The sequence below is a fragment of the Labrus bergylta genome, chromosome 14 (assembly GCF_963930695.1).
Source record: "Labrus bergylta chromosome 14, fLabBer1.1, whole genome shotgun sequence".
NCBI classification, from domain to species: Eukaryota; Metazoa; Chordata; class Actinopteri; order Labriformes; family Labridae; genus Labrus; species Labrus bergylta.
In genome coordinates, this window is record NC_089208.1 from 27,474,608 (window position 1) to 27,487,241 (window position 12,634).

Consider the following 12,634-nt stretch of genomic DNA (forward strand, 5'->3'; position numbering starts at 1 on the left):
GTTTGACTCTGATGTACATTTTCTAAAAATGAACAGATACACCTTACTACCGAAACCTTTTTTTTCCCCTTAAAAGCTAAAATGAATATTATGTACACATATAAAATCTAGAGCTGCACCGATCTACTTTTTTTCAATGCCGATCCAATTCCAATACAAATGTACTGATACTGATACTATTTTAATATAATAACTAATAATATAATTGTTGTTGTTGGTATTAAGTGCAAGGTTACACAAAGGTTTCGCAAACCCAACTTTGCATTGCATTGTGCTGGCTTCACATACAAACAGGAAGCAGCAATAGCTGTCAGGTTTTTCAAAATAAATCTCTTAAACTGAAGTGTAAGAACATATAGAAGGAGCTGTTCCATCTCGTCTGAACATCGTCATGGAGACAATTTGTGGGCACTTCTTACAGTTCAGTCTAAACCTCTTCAAAGTGAGACTGTACGAGCTGAGAATGTTTTGAGTTCCCAACCATGTTTTTTGATCAGTGGCATGGATCGGCGCTGTCAGTCCAATATCCGATACGTAAATTACTTTAATATCTGAACCTGATACCGATATTAGATGGGATTGGTCCCATCCCTAATTAAATTATGATTATCTGCGATCACTTTTGATCAGTCCAGAGGATTTAAAAAAAAATGATATGGTTTTTGAATGTTGTTGAGAAAAGCTTGAGGTGTTGGTTGAACACTGAGAACACATCATGGTTGTTTAGCATACTGTTTCAGAGCAAAAGAAAGAAAATCAAGCTCCACCCATATGATGATGTTCTTTATGCTGCACAGATCACCTGCACACTAAACTGGAGGCATTAAATCTCCCCATTATGCTGTGTTGATATTACACAGTGCAGCTAACTGTGGCCTGCATCTTTATGGAGACACTATAACAACTCGACACTTCATTTTAGCCAAAGCATCTTAACATCTGGTCTTCCCCATTAACCGCACCTAACGTAGTGAGTGATCTACACTACCCTCCCCCTCCCCCCTCCCTGAGCGAGACATTTAGCCTCTAATTGCTCCAGTGGAGCAATGAATGAGGAAATGAGATTCAAGAAAGAGCGCACATGTCTGCTTTTACTCTCTGGTTTGTTCACTTATGCCCTCATGTGCTGGTGGTGAGCAACAACACAACTGTACAGTGCAGGCCGCTGCACAAAAAGCAGCATATATTACATTCAAGGGTTTAGGTGTGCTGGATAGTCACAAGTGTATTTAATATCAATTTATTTATCTTTATAGTCTAAGAAACAACATGGTAGAGATTCATTGCTTGTTGCAGATTGTCAAAATTCCAAATGCTCCCATCAGTAAGTATATTTTTTTTTGTACAGTAGCAGTAATATAGTTGTTACCTTGGACGAGGATGTGCACTGAGGTGGTTCTCGGTCGACTGCTCGTCTGGACTGCACACACGTACTGTCCCTCATCTGTCATTTCCACTTTTTCAATTTTGATGGTAAACTCCTCCTGATTGAGAGTCACCAGACTAACTCTCTGATCCACAGACCATTTGTCCTCTCCTGCATACAGAATACTGGACCGGTTGAGCCATGCTGTGTGTGTGACCACATCTCCCTGTTTACACCTGTGGAGACATAAAACAAAATACAGTATTGAACATCTGGATTTTGTCAAAGGGAAGTGGGCATCATTTTTAAGAATCCTTGAATCCATGTAATCAAAAGTTAACATGTTGTATTCTCATCTTCCACATTAACAAGTCACAAGCCATTGAACAATCCAAATGCCAAGTTTTTAATCTGATATGCATCTGTCATGTGCCCATTTTAACAGGATAATATTCATCAACACTAAAAACATTTTTATATTATCTGGCCAATGTTCACAGAACATGTAATTCAGAAAACACTGCGTGGGTTTAATTAAAGAATCATTACATGGTCTGTAGTTGAAGCACATTGATAAGCACACAGTCTGCAAAAGAGGTAGTTGAAAATGGAAATTCAAAGGTATGCAATGATGCATCGTGGGACATCATCAAATAATATGCCATGTACCGATGTCAGTAGTCGATGTGCATCAGTTGTGTCACATCAATTTTAATTCTGGCAACTGAACACTGGTGGAGAGAAGAGAAGAGGGTTTTTTTTTTATATGGCAGAAGAAGTCACCTGTTTGACGAACTCTGATTGGGTCACAAGAAAATGTTGGCAGTATGAATGCCTTACATCGTCTCAGAACAGGATAAAGTGAACTGTGATTTGTCCTTCAAATGATCTCAAATCAAATTTGGTGTTCTCTTCAAAATGGAGCAAATTTCTGTCTTTATTTACGTTGGGATTATCAACATAAAAACAGAAATAGAATTAGCATTTGAGATATTAGCAGCCATGTTAACAACTTGCTTACAATATTGTCAAACTGTCAGGAAGGTGGGAAGGTAGACACAATGTGCAAATGCAGCTCTCAAAACCTCATCAGGTTTCTTTTTTGTTAATCTGCCCACACACCTGGCTTGTCACGTCGAAAAGTGACTGAGACAATGAGCCGAGAACAGCACTGCCGCAATCACAACAGATTGCTTTCACCAGTCACAGAATGCTGCTTTGATACACGAGCGGGGTCAATGATCTTTGTTTCCGCAGAGCAACACACATCTGCTGTAATTTCATGACAAATCTCTGGATCACACTGATAAAGATTAAGAGAGCTGTGGAGGGGGAAAAAAGGCTCAATTACATGACAGTGAGCCAGCTAAGAAAATGGAAGAGATTCAAACTAGTAACTGCTTACATGGCTGCCGGAAACCATTTTTATCATCTGGGTTTATTTAATGCTCAGTAGCCTGATGCACAGAGGAGCAGGGCATTTAAACATTAACACTTTGGAGTGGTGGTTATGCATCAAGAGCTCAACACTTTGCAGCTGAAAGACTCTCAGCTCCATTTACACCGTCAGCTTTTGTTACAACATCAGTCACTTCCACTTCAGTGGCGGCATAAGGGTCAATGGCATCCTCTGGGCATATGGTACTATGGATGGAAAGTACAACCGAAAACTGGTATGAGTGTGTCTGTGTGTGTGTGTGTGTGTGTGTGTGTGTGTGTGTGTGTGTGTGTGTGTGTAATAAATAAAATGCAGCAATGACTTTTAAAAGTAATGGATCATAGTTTCAGTTTGATGGTGAGCTCAATGTGTTATGACAAAGTTGATTTAAAGCAGATTTCTTTTTTTTATGGCTACAGTAAAATGTATTTCTCTGTATTACAAGTGTGTTTTGCATGTTTAAATGTCAATAACTTAAAACTATTTTTTTAAGTAATGTATAGAGTAATCAGTAACCCCAAAATCTACTTTCTACTGGGGAAATAGATTACTAATTTTCAAAACACCCGCTGTTGGTGGTTAGCCACTTTTGATAGCCAATGGCAGAAAACATATTTTCTGCTATATCTCCGAAAGTTCCATCCATAATCCCTTCTACAGTGGAAAAGCCCCCCAAAATAAGGTGGTTAAATAGCTTTAATTTATTTGAAGTGTAGTGTGAATACTCTTTTAAAAGTTTGATTCTATTAGCATTAGCCTTGCTAGTAGCGGCAAACTAGCAAACTACCAAATAAATACTGGCCAAGAGTTGTCAAGGTAACGTTGAATAAAACTGTCACTTTATTCACTCACTGCAGTGAACAGTCCTTTTCACAACTAGTGTAACTACAGTGTCTGAGTTACACCCTCAGACTTTTGTTTAATCGCACGCAGTAGAGCCTTTTATTTCTATAACAAACCAGCCATGGTTTGCCACATGCATGTTTTACCCTTTAGGCTTGGCCAGTTATACAAGTGATGTAAAACACATTTTTGAAGTATTTTAGGGTTTTTTCAGTTTGGAAACTGACCATTTGAAACTTGGCCAACTTTTACACTTCCCATCATCGAACGTTTGTTGACCCGCATGGTGCAGCCCTTATATCTCTATTATTCTTGAATATCCTCTGGTGTTGAAAAATGAAGCAAATGCTGAAGTGCAAAAAAAAAACTGCAGTTCTTTAAAGCTGGCTCCAAAACCCCCAGGCCCATTTGGACAGCAGAAATAAAAATGTTTACAGCCTGGTAAAAATAATACAATTTTATTATCATTCACTGATGTTTTTATTGTTGCACACTGTACAGGAGGTATTTATTTTTACAAGTCATCTGTTTTGATTGTATTAAGGCGAAGAGTATTACATACATTTGCATAATAAGGGGCGGGCTGGGTTGACTCATTGGCATGTGTACTATAGCGGTTTGCTAAGAGGCAAAAGATCTGCCTCATCAGAACCTCTTAGCATGTTGCTAGGTTGCCCAAAAGTTGCTTTGAGTCAGGTTTTTCAACATGGCAACCATCGTCTTTAGGCTTCAAAACTCCGCCTCAGAAACCAAAGGGTGACGTCACTGAGACTACGTTCATGTTTCATACAGTCTATGAATCAAAGAAAAGTTTGTATGCCAATATAGCAGATAAGAATATGAGATGAAAAAGTTCCTCCTGGAGATAGTATGCCCTACTGTGAACCGCTGAGTCAGATGTAACAGAAACTAGGACAACAGATGTACAACAATAAGCAAACCTACAAGAAAAAAGCCTGATTTAAGGAGTTCAATACTACTCCTGTTTATTTATCAGTCTTCAAGGTCGAGGATATGGTCAGTGCCTCCTACAGAAACATAGCCTTCAGTGCTTTTGCTTTAATTCTAGAGGGTCAGTGACACAGTTGAAGGTATCCTGGCAGCTTGTTTACTCTGCCTTCCCATTTCCAATTCATGAGAAACTCTGCGCAGTCATGTTGTGTGAGTGGGAGTGCTGCCTCTTTGAGTGCATGGAAAAAAATAAAAATAAAAGCCATAAGGTAAGAGACGGTCGGTCTTCTGATAGTCAATAAATGTGGAGGGAAGAGTAAAGCAGCTTGAGTGCCTCTTTGGTTAAGGTTTGAGAAATATATCACACTGATTTCTAAGTGTACTGTACATGATCATAAACGTCAAATCTTTTTTTTCAGTGGAAGTCAAAATGTTAAACAGCTAATTGGAGCTTTCTTTTAAACATGTATATAACCCCACTGAAAAGAAAATCTGGTTTGACTTATGTTGTTATAAAACTTTATGCCTCAACGGCTCTATTCCCCAAGAGAAGAAACCCAAAAGGATACATATTTTACGTACCCCATATTCTTCCCCCTTATCACTTCGGCACAGATGGGGGAAAAAAATCATCCTAAAATGGTTCAATCCTGAGAGAAGCATGAAAGGTGGGGAGATGATGTGAGATTGGAAAGTGAAACTGTAACCGTAAGCAAACATGGTTTGCTCTCTTCTCCCCGTGTGCACTCTCTCTCTGTGTGGATCATTAAAAATACATGACACTTGTTGCTCCTCAATTAAGTGTCACCACTCGACTTTGTTTACACTGTGGATCAATTGGATTAATGTTTAATGCTGTGTCATCATTACCTTTGCTTCCTGGAATACAACCCTTGTCTCTTTCAACACAGCCACTCCCAGAAGAGATTCAAATTACCAGAAGATATTAATATTACCTTTATGACTCATATGCATTTCATTTCATCAACCCATCCTTTTAAAGCTTACAAATGCTTTGATAACATATCTGTGCGAGTCAGTGCGACTAAGACAGTGCTATCTGTTTCTCTGGTTTCAGCTTTTTAATTTGAAATATGATTTAAGAGCTGAAGCTACGGTACTTTTCAATACTAAATTTCATCAGAATATCAGAGATTCTATAGTTTTCAGAACATGATGTGGTAACAAAAAGTATTTGACATTTTTAGAAAAACAAAGCAAACTTGAATTTATGATCAGACTGTATTTAAACAATTAAAATAGAATAATATATACTAGAGCCTGCCAATTAATCAGCCAGCCGATAATATCGGTCGATGATAGGATATCCAGTGACTACTGGTATCGGCTAATTTGATCACAGACATGTGCCGATATTTATAGATTTATTCAGCAGTCAAATAGCATTTCATTTGAGTATCATTGTATTACACTAGCAGTTCTCTTTCTGGTTGCCAAGAGCCGAGGGCGCTATATGGATTACAACAAGCATTATCACTCCCCTGAGTGTCAAGTGGTGATGCACGTACATGCACAGTTACTTTCCAGTTGAGTGACCACATTGTCTTTATTATAAAAGACAATATTATATTTACATGTATTATATTTACATCTATCTCTCAATATCGAAGATAGATATAAGAAAAATATATAGGCCGAAATATCGGTATCTGATTTTTTTTGTCTCCCCAAAATCAATATCGGCATCGGCCCCAAAAAATCACATATCGGTTGGGCCCTAATATATACTCACATACAGTATATTAATGTGCATATCTGCCTAATACAGAAATTGCCAAAAAGCAATAATTGTGTCCTGATTTTTTTTTTAAATGTATTGGGATATAGCCTTGATCTACTGTTCTTTTTTCTTGATTCATTGAATTTGAAAATTGATACAAAAAAGGGACAATTTCAATCGATAAGCTAAAAAAATAATCAAATTCTCTTTTTTTAAAAAGCAGTGGAAGCTTTCTACCTTTCACTACTCCTGTACAAGGTCCTCACTTCTCTAGCAGTAAAACACACCATCTGTGCTCCATTCTTTTGATTCCTGGGCTCTCATTGTTTGGCACCTGCTCGCCAACAGAGAGCAGACCAACTCTGCGTCTGAGGGTGAAAGACAACCCAAGGTTCACTCTAGTTTTGGAACCAGATTAATCCACTCAGTGTTTTGCCTCACTATGATTGTATTTTCTCTGCTTTTCCTCTACGTCCATGTCAGTATTTTTCTGCGGTTTTAATCACGTCCAATCGCTGTATTGGAATCACTGCTCACCTGTGCACTGTCATTGGCTGGGGGAAATTCAAAAACTCCCCTCACAGAGACATCCTGTGAGTCAACACAACAACATAAAAGTTGAAAATACAGGCAGAGAACAGAACCTCTGCAGACACCACCACACATATATGTAATGATGATTGTACTTACTGACTCTTTCTTTAAGAACATGTGGGATTTAACAACACTGATTACTCATACATACTGCATGTGTATGCATCTGGTGTGTTGATGCAGTCAACAGAACAGAAGCTCTTGGATGTTCCAAGGTGTAGGCTAAAACCCCAAGGTGACTGAGCTTTTGCTGTGGCTGCTCCCAATCTGTGGAACAGTCTACCTGTTAATACAAGAACTGCTCAGTCCATCGAAAACTTCAAATCTTTGCTCAAAACTCACCTCTTTGCTCTGGCTTTTAATACAATTTGAGCTTGAAATTTGATTCATGCTCCTATTTATTGTGTTTTTATTGTGCTTCATTCTATATGTTATTATTATATGTTGTTACTTGTTGTTTTTACATTGTATTTTTTTTTACACTTGTACAGCACTTTGGTCAATCAAGGTTGTTTTAAATGTGCTATAGAAATAAAGATTGATTTGAGATTAATGTGCATACAAGCGTAGGATGCATTAAAAAAAAAATACAACTATGTTTGCATCTATTCATGTTCTACATTTTTATTCCTAACACAGAGTCTAGAACATTTTGTGGGCACTTTGATACACAAGGGGCCCTGGATTCTTGTGGCTTTAATGATATGAAAACAGGCCTCCTACTGAGAGCTGCAGGTCGTTTTTTTTTCACAATTATCCAGAACACTCTAAAATATAATGCAACAGCTGTGTGTCCTCCAGTGACACTCAAGTACCTCATCTAATCATGTAAAGCAACAACTTTCGATACAAGACATGTATGTTACAAAAACGCTTTAAAGTCAACTTTATTTTAATATATTAACATACAAGGTTCACAGCTGAAGTATTGTTTCTCATGAGCAGGTGCTTACAGAAAATACTGCACATCCCTCTGCTAGATTCAGATTGTAACCCCCTTTTTTAAGTGAAAAGGGAGCATCAAAGACAGACATGAATTAGAAACTTAGGGCACACTCACACTAGGCAATCTGTACCGTAACTAAACATGCTTCACCCCTAAAGTCTGGTTCGTTCGACTAGTGTGAGTGTGCCCTTAGTGGAATAGACACTTGGTCCTGGGAGTCTAACACAGGAAGGATGCAAAGCAGAAACAAAGATAAGGGTGTTCTGATAACTTGAAACTTCAACTGACTCTGATTTAGAAAGGCGTCCATTAACTAGGAAACATTAGAGAATATTTTCATTACACCAAACAACACATATGAGACAAGCAAGGCTGTGAAGGCTGGTGTGCTGCATAAACCAGGTACACAATGGCAGACATCACTCGTGTCCTTGGCTGTAAACATTTCAACAAGTCTTTCTTTCAAACCTTCATAAAGAATGAAAAAAACTGTTCTCATTGAAGCTCACAATACAGTAAATACAAATAGTACAACACAGCGGGCAGATGGTGTTGTATTCTACGTATTTATCCAGTAATTGTTTGCTCATTGAACTTGTCACAGAATAAACCAGCTTCCACTTTGTGTGTGCTATGAGTAAGTACTCGTGATTTGCATCTTGGTGTCGAACAAAGCAGATAAACTAGCGCTGTCATGACCTGATGGAAAACGAGCCACTTGAGCTTCCCTAATGTCTCACAATGATCACATTGATGAATTAAACCCCGCAAGTTAGGATGATGGGCCCATTAATTAGCCCAATCTATGCACTCATTAAGAAACATTTCTGTGTCAACATGCTGGTCTCTGTGTAACAGGAGGAAGAGTTATTCGTCTGTCGGCATCTCGAAGCACTGAAGTTGTGTTTTAACAGGGAAAAGTTGCCAGGGCATGCATCACAGGAGCTAAGATGGCGAAGTCGACACATCATTGGTGAAATCAATCTAAGTACGGAGTATAACAAGCCTTTATATGACTTTGGGCTGGTGGCCACTCTAGCTCTAGTTAATTGAACATAATACAATAACCACTAAAAGCACCTAAAGTACTGGTTCTTAATGTGTTGAGAGAATATTGTGGGGAAATGACCTCCACTTCCTTTGAATTTCCAGTAAAGGGAAATTAAAAGTTTCTTCCCCTTAAAAGCATCTACTCTTTACCAGGGTAAACCATGGATGCCGGCTAATGGATGTGGTTGCAAATGTATCCAAGAGGGATTTTCTGCATTTAGACTTCATGTGAAGCAGCGCTCAGTACCAGGACATGCTCTAAAAAAGTAATATTCAAGAGGCTTTATTGGCCTAAATGCATACAATGTAATGTTGCCAAAGCAGAGTACCACTAATGATACATAATGGTATCAAACCTGTCAAATGTTGTGTACTGTTTACACCCGCCACTAGAAAGGGCTGTAGCTGCGGTCAGTGGTTATAGTCATGGGCCTAATGCTGCACTATGTCTGAAAAGTATAAAACAAGACAGCGGAAGAATGGCATCCTGCAGCGTGGCACAGTTTGGCAGCATTGTCATCTTTAAAATGGAGATAGAGTTATATGTCTTACGTGTCAGGTTAAACTGGCATATCAACCAGAGTGATGATTAAACACATTTAGCACAGAAATGTGAATGTTAACCTGCAACCATGACTTAAGCAAGGCTGGAGTTGTTAGCAATGCTAACGTTAGCAATGTTCAGCAAACCTTTTTGACTTAGTTTACAAACGGCAAAATTCAACCCACAATGCACTGCATCTCGGTTTACTTCCCTCAATTTGGTCCGGGATGCGTTCTCACCTACGAAGAACCACTTGGAAGATAACCGAGACCCCTGTTTTTAAGCAGACCACAGTTTGGTTATTTGGTCCGCATAAGAGTTCGTTTGAGCATTCACACCACCCCAAACCAAACGATCTATCGTTTCAAAAATACCAAACGGCTTAGGTGTGAATGCACCCTTAGGTCACTGCATAAATACCCCATCATGTTTAGCACAACCTACCCAACTGTAACAGACTGGGCTCAGTTATTAAAAAAAAAAAAACTCTGGCTGTTTATCCTCAGACAATATCTAGTGAATTTAAAGAGCCCATATTATGCCCTTTTTGGGGTTCGTATATTTAATCTATGTACCTACTTGTATCGTGGGCGTGCTACAGAAGTTAACGGGCGTGCAACATGAGCTGCTGGGCTTGCCACAACGAGCCAATGGGCTTAGATCAGTGATCTCACACTGACAATGACGTCAGACTGACACATTTTTATCGAGGGGGGCTAGAACCGAGCGTTACATGCAGCTAATGCTACAGCTAACAGGAGGACGTAGGAGAAGTACTTGAGAGTTATTCTGTTGGTAAAATAATAAGTAAAATAATTTAAAAAATACATCCACTAAATCAAAGAATGAGTGGGTATAGTGTATGAGTGTATAAGAGCTGCATGAGGAGAATTGATACAGATTACCCTATAGTAGTACATTTCAATGACTTAAATCATGACATTACATCATTCAGGTTACATTCAGACTAACTGGAGCACCACCAGATTTTTTTTTTCATATTTTAAAGGAGACTTATTCTTCCAATACCATAAATTATAAGTTGATCAAAAGTCAAAAGTATTGGCCTGAGATTGGCCCAAAACAGTGAGTACATTTATTCATTTTTTCTTTTCCGAATGCATTTATAAAGGCTTCAAAAACAAGCTTCACAAAGAAAATAATAACAGATACATAGAAATTAGCATTCAGGAGTATTTGTTGCTTTTTTCCAGCTGAACCAAATTTGCAACAAGCGGTGACCCCAAAACCAAGGTATGAACTATGACCCCTGTGACCCGTTTAACCCCTAATATATATCTATGTATATTTATATACTTACTTACTTACTTTCTCTGTGTTATATTTTGATACTGTCATGGACTTAGTAATGACAGGTAAAATCATGTTTTTTCGTAATAAACAGAGCAGAGAGTGACAGTATAAGGTGCTATACTGTATAGAATGATGCAGCTATAGGCTTGAATAAATTGAAAGACACCATGTGAAGGTCATGCAATGTGAGATACATTTCATAGATTGTCCCTGGCTTATCTCCAGTCTCTTTAGCTGAGTGTTGGCTCGGGGGTGAATCAGGATGCTTTTGTTTTAGACTGCGGGTATCTAAAGGACCTTCCACATGGCGAAATTGCATAGTCACAGTCGAGATGGAGAGAAGGACAAATGAGAATCAATAACTATTTTTTTATGTCTCTGCCAGAGAGGTATTCTTCAGTCAGCCAGGTGTATGCTGCATTGTACAAATATGCGGCTCTTTAAAATAAAAATAAGAAAGTATTAAATTAACGCTGTTTATAAGGAACTTTTTTACATGAGTCTTTGATTTTACTAACTGGAGGAAAAAATTACTGTATAGTAATGAAACTGTATATATTGTCACAACAGGCTCTATCCATCTACTAATTCATGGACTTTTATAATCATGTAATTTGTCTTTGCCAAAGTTTTCTTTAGCAAATCACATTTTTAGGTGTTTCATATGCACTACTGATGAAACTTTACATTAGAAGGGATAAAAATGTATAATTGAGATGAGTCGCAAAAATGGTTTCTTGCAAAAATGGCTCCATAGCTTACAAGTATTAAGCACACCAAGCAAAACCTACCACTTTTATGAAATTTGGTAGGTATTTGTATCATTTCTAGAGCTACAAAAAAGCTCAACCCAAAACCTATACACAACAATAGATCCTCTGTTTTGTTTGTGTTTAATTAAACATACATTAAACATGGACTTGGTCTCAAAGCTGTCATCCATGGGGTTTCTGAAAAGCCATTTTTAGGAATCCCGGCTTAGCAGGCACCATATGAAAAGATAACTCAGCCTTACTTTCAATCGATCTAGATACGGGAAAAAGAGGCGGAGCTGAGACGGTCTTAAACAAAAATGCTACAATGCACCAACCTGACAAGCAACACAGACACGTCTCTAATTATGCAAATTATGAAAAACTCTTAGCCTTCAGAATAACAGAGAATGGATGAGCTAAAACTGAAGAAATTAGGTATTGATATCCGAACAGTTTTTTGTACAATGCTGTACAGATGTTCATTTCTGGGGCGCTGGTGGCCGAGTAGTTAGTTTGAGTGCCCCATGTATTGAGGCTAACGTCCTTGAAGCGTGTGGCCCGAGTTTCGAATCCTTGGTTTTCAACTCTAACCACTTCCTGTTGAAGTGTCTGATGTAACTAGGACAGAGATAATATACTGCTCCTTTAAGTTTATAACGTGTACATCTGGAGAGAGTTTGTATCTGAAGGAGATTTAGGAGTCCCCTCAAGTTGAATGTTTACATTGAGGTGTTGTGTAAGGGAATTGCCAGATATGGATGTGTTACATGATGTTTTTTATGACCCATGACGAAAAGCAGATGTTTAGGTGCATATAGGCGATTGTCTCTGTATGTTCGCGAGAGATCATTATTTGGCTTCTTGATCCTCCTGGTCAGATGTGTCCAGTGACTCTGTTTCTTGCTTAAAGAAAAATTATACTATTTGAAAGCAAGTCAGTCTCAATGGCAAATTTCTTTATCATCAAACATATCAACAACAAGGAAATCCACATCACTGTCTCTCCAACAAAGACACAAAAAGCCAGAATAATTGTGAATTGTGAATAAATTCATGTCACAGCAACATGTTACCACATTCCCCTATGAAAAC

The 12,634-nt window shown here is 38.3% G+C and overlaps 1 protein-coding gene across 4 annotated transcripts in view; it reads right to left on the minus strand.

The window, feature by feature from the left end:
- ntm (neurotrimin) overlaps positions 1-12,634 on the minus strand; it is a 145,296-nt gene that overhangs the window by 60,135 nt on the left and 72,527 nt on the right. For all 4 annotated transcript variants that reach the window (XM_065963003.1, XM_065963002.1, XM_020629294.3 and 1 more), the window contains exon 2: positions 1,370-1,602. In XM_065963003.1, the coding sequence (XP_065819075.1) occupies positions 1,370-1,602 (233 nt within the window). The remainder of the gene's footprint in view (positions 1-1,369; positions 1,603-12,634) is intronic.